General features: G+C 40.5%; 2 protein-coding genes across 2 annotated transcripts; both read right to left on the bottom strand.

Moving 5' to 3' along the window:
• Positions 1-234: 234 nt before the first annotated feature.
• Positions 235-6,597, bottom strand: LOC106541789 (acyl-coenzyme A thioesterase 1). Its single transcript, XM_014057324.2, has 3 exons — positions 5,951-6,597; positions 5,343-5,545; positions 235-1,603 (listed from the first exon to the last, which is right to left on the bottom strand). The coding sequence occupies exons 1-3, from the start codon at positions 6,525-6,527 to the stop codon at positions 1,028-1,030; spliced, it is 1,356 nt and encodes a 451-aa protein (XP_013912799.2). The 5' UTR covers positions 6,528-6,597; the 3' UTR covers positions 235-1,027.
• A 2,038-nt stretch (positions 6,598-8,635) lies between these two features.
• On the bottom strand, positions 8,636-12,482 carry LOC148049683 (acyl-coenzyme A thioesterase 1-like). Its single transcript, XM_087722024.1, has 3 exons — positions 11,772-12,482; positions 10,749-10,951; positions 8,636-9,363 (listed from the first exon to the last, which is right to left on the bottom strand). Exons 1-3 carry the CDS (start codon positions 12,334-12,336, stop codon positions 8,770-8,772), a joined length of 1,362 nt encoding a protein of 453 aa, XP_087578150.1. The 5' UTR covers positions 12,337-12,482; the 3' UTR covers positions 8,636-8,769.
• Between the last annotated feature and the right edge of the window lie 683 nt (positions 12,483-13,165).

Here is a 13,165-nt window from a genome sequence, read left to right as displayed (position 1 = left end):
GAGAGTTTTAGTAATATATAGACAGGTACTTGAGAAATTGTAATAAAATATACTTTAAAGAATATAGATTCAGTAATGCTTCATGCTAAACATTAAATGTTTGACAATTTATTCTTAGAACCATTATAAATGTCAATTTAGGTACCAATATGCAGAACATATAAAATATATAGTTTTTGTCACTATAGTGATTGGTGATAGAACTCTCCTATAATAAACAAGCCATAAAAACTGAGACGCTTTAAACATTTTAATGGGATAATTCTTATATTGTAGAAGTACATTTTAGTTAAAACTAAAAATTCCAGTGTTAGTAAAATTTGAAACTGTACTATGCTTTGTATTATTTTGTTGTTTTTAAAAAAAATCTAATTCCAACTAAAGATTTTGGCACTTTTGGCAAGATTGATTTTTGCTGGATTTACACATAAGCTATAATGTCTCTTGCGTGTCTGACAAAGAGGTATCTGTGTTGTAAAAGCCAGTATAATGTGATTAGCAGCTGAAGAAAACCAGTTCTCTTTCATATTAAATTGGCTAATGACTTTGCAGGCAACTTCATTTATCATTGTAAATTATATCAACCTCTCATGTGTGTTCTCTATTCAAGTAACAATACGGTACTTGCTATGTGTGCTGAAGGTATAGTCCAAAAACAAAAAATTGCCAGAAGGCAGGAAATAGTTATATTTTGGATATATGATTTCAAAATGGCAGAAGCTACACTTGGTGCTGCTGGCTGTGTATGATTTGTTGCAGTGTTTTAGGAGTTAACTGACATTTGTAACACTATAAACAAAATCATTCTTCACTGTAGTACTCTAAATTACATTTTTAAATAATATACTTTTGGCCACTCCATCTGAACTAACCTTATTTTGTTACCTGTTCATAATATAACCCAAAGCATATATTTTTATGTTATTTCTGCCCATCCTTCTTGCTGAGTTCCTGACTATTTCTTCATCTTCTTTGGAATTTTTTTCTCTCAATTTATTTCCATTGTTCAACTATCAGCCTGCTTGTCTCATTTCAAGTGCAAATTCAGGAACTCGAGAATCTTTCCCCAGGAATGTTCCTGCGCATGGGCGTGAGCTTTGTACTCTCCACCACTCAGAATAGGCACCCCTAGAACACGGTCTAAAGCTACCAGGCAAACAGGAGAAAAAGATGGATTAATTCGATGGCCTGCTCCAGGGTAACTCAAGAGATTAAAATTGGCCTTCTTATGCTGGTGTAGGCATGTAGTAGCTATTTCAGCATACAAAGAGCTCTTCCAATTGTGATCATCTTCTCCGACCACAAAAAGGAAATGGCCTTCTGCCTTTTCAATGGGTATCCTGGAGTGTGAATTGGCTGGATCCCTTGGGTCATCCAAAGCTTCGTAAATATCAAATATTCCATTGTCCAAAATCTTAATCCTGCTCATATTAAAGCAAAGCCCAGGCAGGCTCTGTTTTCCATAATGAAGCGCAGTGGCGGTGATGGAGCTGCAGCCAGAAATGCAAACAGCAGCCACTACTTCTGGAAGGAAGGTGATCATTGACAAAGCCAGTTCTCCTCCTTTCCCAGTTCCAATAACACCAATTCCTGATTTTTTAACCTTATGAATGAAATAGCACGGGTTAAATTATTGAACAGAAGTAAAAATAATTAAATGTTTTATTAACTCTTTGCAAAAACATTTATTCTATAACATGTTATTAATAAAGGCCACTAAGCATCTCAGGCTAATTTGTTAAACACTGCCTGATAAAGAAACCTCAATGAGTAAAAGGTTAGTATGTTTATAATAGGACTGTTATCTCTTTTTCAAAATAATAAAAAATATAATCTATTTGCTCCCTCAAAAGTTGCTTTTCTATTTGGTACTGCTTTCAGAATGGTAGAGAGATTCCTATATATTAAATCATTGTTAAGGCTAACCTAAACAAATTATCTTCAAAATATTCTGAATGAAAACTATGAGGAAAAATATAAGGAAAGTAGGGTTGTTCTTCTCTGCCATATCCCTGTGTTAGGTGTGGGATAGGGGAGAACAACCCTACTTTGATCAGAAAATGGATATCTTTGTGTGTGATTAAATCTTTGTAATACGCTGTGATTATACACAAGTCTGCAAAAAAAAAATTCGACAGCTGTTTTGGTTATTCCAGGTAATCTTTATGTTTTTTGGTGCGCTGAATTTGAAAATGACCTCTATTTCGTCATAGGACATCATGTTTCCTGACAATTTAGGTAACTATGTTAAAAAAGGCAATACCTCAAAATAAATGGAAATAGACTTATAAAATTAAAGTTTTATTACAATATTTTCATGAAAATCCTTTTTTGAACTAAAAGCTCACCTACACACACTAAACTCAATTCTTCTTCCTTGTGAGGCTCCTCTTGGTGCATTTATGCTTGTGAGTAGCATCTGGAATGTCTCTCTGAAGCATCCAACAGTAATCTGCTATCATTGTAATGCTCCATTTTCCCTGATATCTCCTTTCTATCTCTTTAATGTCTTTAATGTCACCGTGTTCCTCACTCACAGCTCCCAAATTTTCAAGAAAGTAGTCAAGATGGGACTGGAGGAAATGCACTTTCAAACTCATCAGGCAACCTAAAGCTTGAAATGCCTTCAGCATTCTTCCGACGATCTTTTTGTAGTGAGGATCTTTGTTATTGCCTAAAAATTTCTATACGACTTCTATAAATGCAATCCACCCTTCTTTTTGAGCATCTGTCATGGTATTGACAAACTCTTGATCAACTATAAGCCTTCTAATGTCTGGTCCAACGAACACACCTTCCTTCAATTTTGCCTCCGACAGGCATGAAACTTGGTGACCAAGTATTTGAAGCATTCTCCATTTCTCGGAAGGTACCAAAGTTTCTCAGAGGACATTTTTTTCACCAACTGTTAGCACCTTCGGCTGCCAACTCTTCTTGGTCCAGTGATTTTGTCAATTTCGACTGTCCCGTAGAAACAGAAAACAAGGCATTTGGTATACCCAGCTTGTTGCCCAAGCAGCATGCACAAGTCCCCACACACTTGCCAACCATGGTCTTCATATTTAAGTTTACGAAGAACCAATTCCAAGTTCTTGTAGATTTCCTTCAAGTGTATGGAATGACCTACAGGTATGGAAGCGTAAAAACCGTTGTGGAATAAAACTGCTTTGAGACTTCTTTTTGAAGAATCTAGAAAAAGACCCCATTGCTCTGAATCATATTGGATTTTAAATTGACCCATCAGATCTTCGACATTGATGCAATAGACCCAACTTGTCTTCCTGGGCGAAGTAAGGAACGAACTTCTTTTCACGATGTCTGAACCAGACATGACACTCCTGGCAACAATAAATTCCTGCTTTTCAGCCTTGATCTGAGTAACTCAGCGGCATCTTTGGGAAGATTCAAGTCTCTTACCAAATCATTCATCTCCTCCTGAGAAAACAATTTTGGTCTTGTATCATCTTCAAAGTCAGAACTTGATTCGTCATCTGGTTCAGGTATGACTTCACCTTCATTGGAGCTAGGTATCTCTTCCAAGGTAGCAGGGGGCTTGGGTACTGGTAAATCTGTGCCATGGGGGATGGGACGAATTGCTGAGTGAAGATTGGGGTATGAATGGAATGCTTCCATTTGGAATTAAATCCTTTCACATCACATGAACAAAAATAACAATCATCACTATGGTTCTTTTGCTCTTGCCATACCATAGGAATCCCATAACGGAAATATTTTTTTTCTTACCCTTGAACCTCAACACACTGTTTGCACACTTTATGAGGTGCCCAAACTTTATCTTGATCTCCAATTTTTAGTCCAAAGTATGCAAAGTATACTTTTTTCACAAAGTCTGTAATATTCTGATGTTGCTTCAACACAGTATATTCACCACAGATGAAACAGAAACTGTCTGGCGAATTAATACACTTTCGCGGAGCCATAACATAAATGGTTGAAGAATGACGAGCTAACATGAATTGCGATGAAAAAGCCTAGAACCTGATGATGATTCGTGCACAAGTGTGGCATGACTGGAAAGAGCAGCTCTGTGTCTGTACACGAGACGTCACAGTGCTGGCCATGCCCCCTGCACGGACCGGAGATGCTATCTGCCCTGTGTCTCCCTCCAACTGGATTCTTCAGGAAAGATTAATCCCTTCTACCATTAGAAGCACAGACTTAAAACTTGCTTAGCTTATGTATATATTGCTGACCATCAGATTTACAGTGCTAGATTTTTATTACATAACTCGGACAAACCCTTTAAGGTTTTTTTGGCATTTTATATCTTAAATGCACTTATGTGAATTAATTAATAGTAATTTGGACTTTAAATTTGGTTAAAAACCCATAATATAAAAAAAAATACCATTTTTTTTAATTGATAAATTTGAAGACAATTTTGCATGTTGTGGCAAATCATGACATCTAGGAGTTTTTCCAATATTTTATTTATTTTCAGCACACCAAAATACATGGAAATTAAATGAAAATAATCAAACAGCTTTTTAGTTGCAGACCTGTGATTATGTCTCCATAGTTTTCTTGGAAACAATCCAGATTTTGACAAAGACTTCATAAAGAAAAATGTTTAAAATATTTTAAATGAATGTATGTCTTTTGTCATGGAAAACACTATCACTGAGAACCAAATCAGTATAAAGCCCTATTTTAAACTGACGTACCTATTTGTTTAGTACCATAATTATGCATACTTTGATACACAAAACCTTAACACAGTAGATTTTAGAAACAAGGTTTCTTATAAACCTAAATAAGTTTACATCCAAAGTTCTCTCTCAGTAATTTTATGCCCTCTGACTTTTTCCACCTCCTGTAAAGTTTTCTCACACATTCTTTTTATGCCAGAAAAATGCCTGGCTATACAAGCACTGTCCAGTCCACCTAGCAGTTCAAAAGCATGCAAATGCAAGTAGATAAATAGGTACCAGTTTGGCGGGAAGGTAACAGCATTCCATGTGCCTCAGCCTGTAATCATGCTGGCCATATAACCACAGAAATGGCTTCAGACAACACAGGACCCTTCATCTAAGAAATGGAGATGAGCACGGCTTCCTAGAATTGGACATGACTAGATAGGGGAAACCTTACCTTTTTATCTTTATACAAACACCAATCATTTTATCAGTATCAATATGTGGGAGCTTAATTATAACACCTAAAAGCGTTGTATATTTTCTGGCAAAACAAGAGACTTCTGGCAAAAAACCTTACGTTTTCCTTACAGTTTCCTAATTTTTTATTCAGAATCCATTGGAGGGGAAAACTTGTCTTGGTTCAAATTGTATTATAGACAGAGAAGTTTTGTTCACATCACTCACCTTCGGATGGCGCAACAAAAACTTGGCTGCCTCTTCAAAATATTCAAGACGGAAATCATCCATGACTTTTGGGAGATCCTCAAAATTAAAATATGGCAAGGAAAGAGCTGCAAAGCCATGGGTTGCCAGAAGGCTGGATCGGAACTCGGTTAACCCACCTTCGTCACCAAACATGTCTATCACAGCTGGAAATGGGCCGTTCCCTAATAGGAGTAGATATTGATCAAATGTGTTGGGCCTGGACATTATTAACAAGATTTTTTAAATTGTTTTTTATATTGAAATGCCTTTAACAAGCTCATTTTAAAAGTATTTTTAGTATGACTGCCATGGGTTAGAGTTCACCACATGCTTAATCCTCTATATTATGGAAAGGATAATATTATTTCTGCTTAGAATTTATCCAAGATACCTGACTTTGCCCATCAACCCTATCTTTATTTATTTATTTATTTATTTTGGTATCCACAAATGTCCCACTGCTTATTCCCGTTTGGCTGCCTTGACTGAGACTGGAAAAGTCCAGAATCAGTTGTCAGGATGCCATGACAACTGATGGAGGAAATGGGAGCCTGAACCATCATCATCATCATTTCTCCTCTACTCACCTGGCGGAAGGAATAAGCTGCCTCTTACCGCACCTTCCTTCAACCTAATCCTTCTCACGTCAGGAAGAGTGAACCACCTTTCCACGTTCGTTTGAGCAAGCACCTGTCCGGGGATGGCCCCGGGCTGACTATATTCCTGATGCACCGTGATCTGCACTTTCACGGGACGCTCGATGTCCTCGGGCTCCAGCCTTTGGTAAGGCTTCTCTATGGTAGCGGGGGTCAGGCTCCAAAACAGCCCCATGGGCTCCACTCCCACATAATCCCCTCCCCTAGAAACATCTCTGGACAGGTCTATTCTCCCCTGCTGGTCCGCTTGGTAATGCGCGCAGGCGTCGAAGAGGCTACCCTGCCCGTTCGCTACTAGCGCCCGGAGCGTCACTCCCTGCAAAGGCGCCAGTCCTTCGACCGTCACTTTCGCGGGCTGATCTGCCAAGCCTACAGCGGGGGTGACCGACATGGTTATTAGTCCTCTTCGGTCGTAGCTTTTTGGAAAGGTCTTCCCCAAAGGGTGGCCCGGCCCGCGCAAGAACACCAGGCGGAAGTCCCACGCTCTGCCCATGACTTTTTGCCACATGATGGGATCCACGGACTCCTTGCACGAGCCGCTGAACGTCGGGACTAGAAACAAAGCTGCGGTGCCCTTCTCTTCAGTCAGACCTCCAGCTTAAGACGCGAGAGACTGTAGCAATCGATCGCAGAGATCAGGCTTCCGAAACGGGGAGTTTCAAGGTCGGGTTTGGATGCATCAAACCAGGAGTCAAACTTTGTGACATGAAGACATACAGTACTTGAGATGTCTTACGAAGTGTTAGCCATTTATTTCACGTGAAACATTTCACCCAACAGTGCAAAAAACAAAATGTTATCCGAGGACGTAGCACGCATATTTGAATCTGCAAATACTGGTTTAGAATTTCTTGAACTTCTAAACTCATTTTAACTTAGGAGCGAGAGACATGTTCTCTTGCTAATTTTAACAAGGGCAATGAAAATTTGATAAGAATACAAATAACAATTTAAAAGCAAGGTAAGAAAAATTTAGAGCAAAGTTAAAAAATAGGAGTTTCTAAATTGGAGTGTTGCCAGAAATTAACAGCTTGCTCCACTCACATAACAGTGGTAGGGAGTTTTTTCTGCATAAAAGAGTTGTATAATTTAGGATGAATTAATTTATACTGTCAGTCCTTTGTTTACTATCTAAAAGATGATGAAATGATTGGATCTTTTCTCCAGTTGGCCCTCGACAGAAGCAGCAAATACATTCAGAACATTATCTTCTGAAGTGCAATTTCATTATTTTGCAGATAAATATTATACAGCAAACTCTTCAGTCATATAAGGTTATTCTCCTTTCTTGTGCTAAAAACTTGGAGAAAAGAAGGCACATTCCTATTTCACCATATTCACTTCATTTTTTAAAAGTTAATTTTCTTTGCCAGTAATAATAGGTTGTTTTATATAAATTCAAAGTAACTGCTGTGATTAAAACCTGCACATCCATTTGTTTAAAGAAATTGAACCTATATTTTTTTCTTCCTAATTTGGAAGAGTAAAATTAATATCTGTCAAAAACAAGTCAAGATGAAGTCCATGACCCTGTGACTAACCCTCCCCCAACGTATGTAAAAAGTAGGTGATTGGGAAAATGAGGAGGGGACGCTCAGGCTGGTGGAGAGGTTAGCATGTTATTGGGGAGAGGTTCAGGGGGTCGAGGGTGGGCAGGAAGATTACAGGCAGTCCTCCACTTATAACCATCTGTTTAGTGACTGAACGTGCAATGGCACTGCAAAATGTGACTTAGGATTTTCACACTTATTACACTCAAAGCAATCCTATGGTCATATAATCCACATTTGGATGCTTGGCAACTTGCATGTATTTATGACAATTGCCGTGTCTCAGGGTCATGTGATAGCAATAGACTTATATAGACTTATATACCGCTTCATAAGACTTTCAGCCCTCTCTAAGCAGTTTACAGAGTCAGCATATTGCCCCCAACAACAATCCAGATCCTCATTTTACCCACCTCGGAAGGATGGAAGGCTGAGTCAACCTTGAGCCTGGTGGGATTTGAACAGCCGAACTGCTGAACTGCAGTCAGCTGAAGTAGCCTGCAGTACTGCATTTAACCACTGTGCCACCTTGGCTCTTGTGATCACCTTTTGCAACCTTTAAACAAGTAAAGCCAATGGAGAAGTCAGATTTACTTATCAAGCAGGTTATTCACTGCAGTAATTCACTTAATTGTGGCATGTAAAGTTATAAAATGGGGCAAACTCACTTAACAATGGTCTTGCAACAGGAATTTTGGTCTCAATTGTGGTCATAAGTTGAGGATTGCCTGTAACACATTGACAAGTGCAGGCAGGCAGAGAGTCCAAGGGCAGGTCACTCTCAGAGAATGAGGGCTCAGTGCTTGATGCTGTTCCTCATTCAAGCCCAGTTGGACTCCAAAGGGAGTTTATTCCCGGTTATTCCTGAAGGTCTGATGCAATTTGCTTAAGAACTTAGTTGTCATTTGGAATGAGAAGGTGGCTGGGACTTTGAACCTATAGATTTAAATAAACTAATAAATTAAGATCACACTGTAGGGCCACCATCTGGTGCTCTTGCCTGGATACAGATCTTAATCTTCAGCATTTTAATATAGAATGCAAAAATATTTGAAAACTAGATAAAGAGTGTTCAAATGGGATTTATCACCTATGAGTTTTCTTCTCGCCATTTCATATCCATTCCCAGCATTATTCTCACATCCCCAGTATTTAGCTTAGCAAACATAAATGCTGAAACCCAGGTCATAACTAATTCAGTCACAATTTGTTTTTGCTGCCATTGAGGATTTGATGAAAGAAGTCTTGAATCTGCTTCCAAGCATCCACCTGCGCTGCTGCATGTGCTCTGGGTTGCCCACCCCAGACCACTGTTTTGCCCACCAAAAAGTGGATTGAAGCAGGGCACAGTGGTGTATAAGGAGGTTCAATGTAATGACCTGCTTCAGGATAGCAAATTATTCCAGGTTTGTCTTTTCCATGAGCTTGTAAACGTTTGGCAGCTTCATTGGCATAAAATTCACTCTTCCAATTATGATCATCCATGCCCACAATAAAAAGAAAGCGTCCCTCAGCTTTCTCCAATGGAATTAAGCTTTGGCGGTCAGCGCCCTCAAATGGGTTGTTCAGAACATCAATAATGTCATAGAACCCATTCTGATCAATTTTGACTCGATTTATATTAATGCCGAGAGGTGGAATGGTGATGTCCTTGTAGCGTACTGCTACAGCTACATTGGCTATAGAACCGTTAACGGTGACTATTGCTGTGATGCCTTTTAAAAATGAGGCCATGGAGATACAGATGTCACCCCCTTTGGAGTGTCCCAATATGCCAATTCCTGGACCTTTAACCTAAACAGACGGAAAGAAAGAAAAGGAAAATCAGATTCACACTGCTAACAATGTTTCTACTGCATGGGATCCTATGGCTATGTTCATACAGCAACCCTAAATGAATAACCAGATGAATCTTGTTAAGCATGGCATATTATGGTTTAATCAGTCAGCCACCCCTTAAGCAAACCAGAGGATGTGTTATGCAGACACAGCCTGTAAGAAAATTATCCATGCTATTTCACTTTCTGTTACAGTAATTGCCTAAAGCAGGGGTGTCAAACTCAAGACCTGCGGACCGAATCTGGCCGCAGGGTGCTTAGATCTGGCCCACGGGACTGCCCTGGAAACACTGAAGGACCAGCTTGCAGTGCCTCTGCCAGCTGGCAGAGGGTTGCAGAAAGCCGTCCCAGCTGAAAATGGAGGCCAGGAGTCCATTTTCACTGGCAGAGTGATTGGTCCACCACACACGCCCCCTGACACAAGTGATGTCAAGCTGGCCACACCCACCTCAGCCTCCTGAGGTAAAAGACAACTCTTATGCGAATCTCAATGAAATCGAGTTTGACAATCCTGGCCTAAAGCTTTCATGCTTCAGTTACTCTTGCATACCTTTGGCTGCCCCAAATGGAAAGAAATGAGTTGTTAAGATCCTTAAACTTTCCATGATCTATTTCAGGAATAAAATGTTCCTGAAACAAATGTTCCTGAAAAAGCACAAAATGTTCAGCAAGCTCAAAAAATACAGCAACATTTGAATTTAGTTAATTTCCCAGAATAACTATAGTTCTAGGTTTACAAAATATAGGAAGCCTTTAATTGATAACACTAGTTGAAGCAACTTACATGTTAAGCAACATGCTGAGCTAATATATGGATAGATTTTGCTGCTAATCATGATTTTTCTTTTCAAGTCATTACGGATAGTTTTGATGTAAAATGATTGCTAAGTGAAACCACAGTTGTCTTATGATCTTACTTCAGTTTTCCTTTGCTTTATAGAACTGCAAAGGTCATAAATGCCAGGAATTAATTACTTTTCCATTATAGTAATTGCAAATGGTCGCTAAAGGTATTAGTCTCTAAACAAGGCCTTCTTTTAAACGCTTTTATTTACTGGTTGAATAATCTAGGACAGACCTGGTCTTTTTACAGCCCAGGGGCCATCCTTTTACTGTCCTAATTGGTGATGGTGGGGGGAGGGGCAGGGTGGCAGGTGGGGGGAGGGTGGGGATATGTGTGTGGTGGTCCTCCACAACACTCCCAATTTCTCATTGTGGCCACTTGAGAAAATTAATTGCCCACCCCTGATCTAGGATAACATAGTAGTATACATTTCTGTGGCTAAAAAACCCGAGATCTCAGCTAAACCTCTTAAAAAGGCCACGAATAGAGCAACCTACCACTGGATGTTTTAGCATATAATTGACAGCTTCTTCAAAGTACTCCAGATGCAATTCCGTCATATCCTTAGGAAGATCTTCATATCCATAATAGGCCAAAGCTAACACGGCAAAGCCATGATTGGCCAACAGACATGCTGAACTTTCTGGAATCCCTCCTCCAGTTCCAGGTATCTGAATGATACCTGGAAAAGGGCCTTTACCTGCAAGAAATATAAAGTAGAGCAATTGTTTTTAGTTACCACAGATTTCTTAAGAACTTAGCATACTTTAAACAAAGTCCTGCATCAAAGATAAAGGACAAAAGGGCACATGGCTTGATTCAAACAACTGGCCAAGCGATAGCATGGTTTCATTGTTTAGCTTGTTCTGTCACATAAAGGTAGCCACTGTGGTTTGAAAATCAGAATTTATGGTTTAGCGTGTTACAAAAACCACTACTCTATTAAACCACCCATTAATACAATGCACAATGCGTTGGCTATTCTAAATTGCAGATCCCAGAGCTAGTGTAATGGTGTATTGTATTCCATTGATTTTAATATCAGAAATTATAAAGCCAATTTGGTGTATTTCCCGGAGTTCATATAACACACTAGGCTAAAATATGGTCGCATTACAGGTTGATTCAACCTGAGGTGCTGGGTAAACGTTGGGTAAAAATATGTAAATGTCGACTCCAACCAAACTGAGTTCTAACAACGCACTGAATCGAAACAGCCTCAACCTGTCTGATTAGTTATAGCAGTGTTCTCCAACCTTGTCCACTTTAAGACTTGTGGACTTCAACTCCCAGAGTTCCTCAGCCAGCTTTGCTGGCTGAGGAACTCTGGGAGTTGAAGTCCACAAGTCTTAAAGTGGACAAGGTTGGAGAACACTGAGTTATAGTACCGTAGCTCAATTCAGTGTGACCATGAAAATCCAAAAAGTGGATTAATTAAATCGCTCTTAGCGGCTGATCCTCCGGGACATGAGTGTATTATTAATAGAGTAATTTCTGTAGGAAGATCCCCCGCTGTTTACCGGGAGGCTGGAAAAGAGTGGCCCGGATGCTCCCTTCCCGCACCGGGAGTCTCTTCACCCCGTCGGCCAGGAATCTCCGCTCGTGGGAGCCCTTGGCCAGGACGCGACCAGGCAAAGTCGCTCCCAGCCTTTCTAACACCTCCAGCTCCAGGAGAAAGGGGCGCTCGACGTCGCGCTTCACCAGACGCCTGAGGGGTTTTAGCGGCTGCAGCGACCACAGCAGCCCCATCGGCTCCAAACCCGAGAAGGTCCCGCCTTCAAGGGCCGGCGAGCGCTGCAGATCCAGCCGCCCTTCGCCGTCTGCTCGGTAGAAGGCGTGCGACTCGAAGCGCTCCCCTTTCTCATCTTCCAGCGACGCACGGAGCCCGATCTCCTGCTCGGGCCGGAGCCCTTCCACCGAGATGGCCAGCGGTTGATCGAAGAGGCTGTGGCCGGGGGGAGAAAAGCTGAGGCGAGGCTCCATGACACGAGCAGAGGCGGAAAAGCGCGCCCGCCGGTTCCGCCAACCACCGAAGCTCACAATGGAAGTCCTTCGCCAGCAGTGACTTAAGCAGACCCGTAACATTTTGCTCGTAAACGACGTCACGCCTGTTGGCACCGCGACTCCCACGCTAAATTAATTCGCGTATTGGCACTTCTTGGAGCAAGGCAGGTCGCACTGGTGGAGCTGTCGATCGAGTGTTCGCCGCCCTCTTTTTGCGACGGGCCTGGTCTTCGTTCTTCCGCGTTGGAGTGACTCCTCCTATCGCGTTTCTCGGGTTGATAATTTAATCAGAATGAACAAATGTGCGTCGCCTTATTTCTTTCGGCCTTAGATAAATTTAGTTGCAGCTAGATTTCACTGAACTTCCTGGTCTTCGCTATATAGACATGCAGTAATATTGTTCTCAGATAAGTGCTTGTAGAATAGAACAGCCGTATTTTTAAAATGTTAAGAACTTGCAACACAACTCGGCAACTGATCTACCCCAGGGCTTCACAACCCTAGAAACTTTTAAAATTGAGGGGACTTCAATGTCCAGAATTCCTCAGCCAGTATCAATGAACCGTAAATACAAATGGACAAGGCTTAGGGGTTAATGGAAAGTTTTTTGCTTGCCTTAAGTATTTGCTTGTGGCCCAGATTGATATTAAATGAAGCAGATATATTGGCAAAGAATAAATTGCATTCTGGACAATGAGTTACTGTCTTAAGCATTCTCTAAGGCTCGAAAATAGGTGAATAAATTTTCACTAAGTTTTAAGCACTTGTTATGGATTTTTTTCTTTAAAACATGTACTTATGTTTCTTGTTGCTTTTGGGATTTTTTTTCCTGTTATTTTAAAAACAAATATTTTTTTAAAAAAGCCTTCTCTAGGATGTTCCTCATTTGACTCTTAACCATGGTAGAAAG

Source organism: Thamnophis sirtalis, unplaced genomic scaffold, assembly GCF_051295495.1.
Source record: "Thamnophis sirtalis isolate CommonGarterSnake01/CBP01778 unplaced genomic scaffold, rThaSir2_p1.2 scaffold_1, whole genome shotgun sequence".
Lineage (NCBI taxonomy): Eukaryota > Metazoa > Chordata > Lepidosauria > Squamata > Natricidae > Thamnophis > Thamnophis sirtalis.
This window is presented reverse-complemented; position numbering and strand designations above follow the sequence as displayed.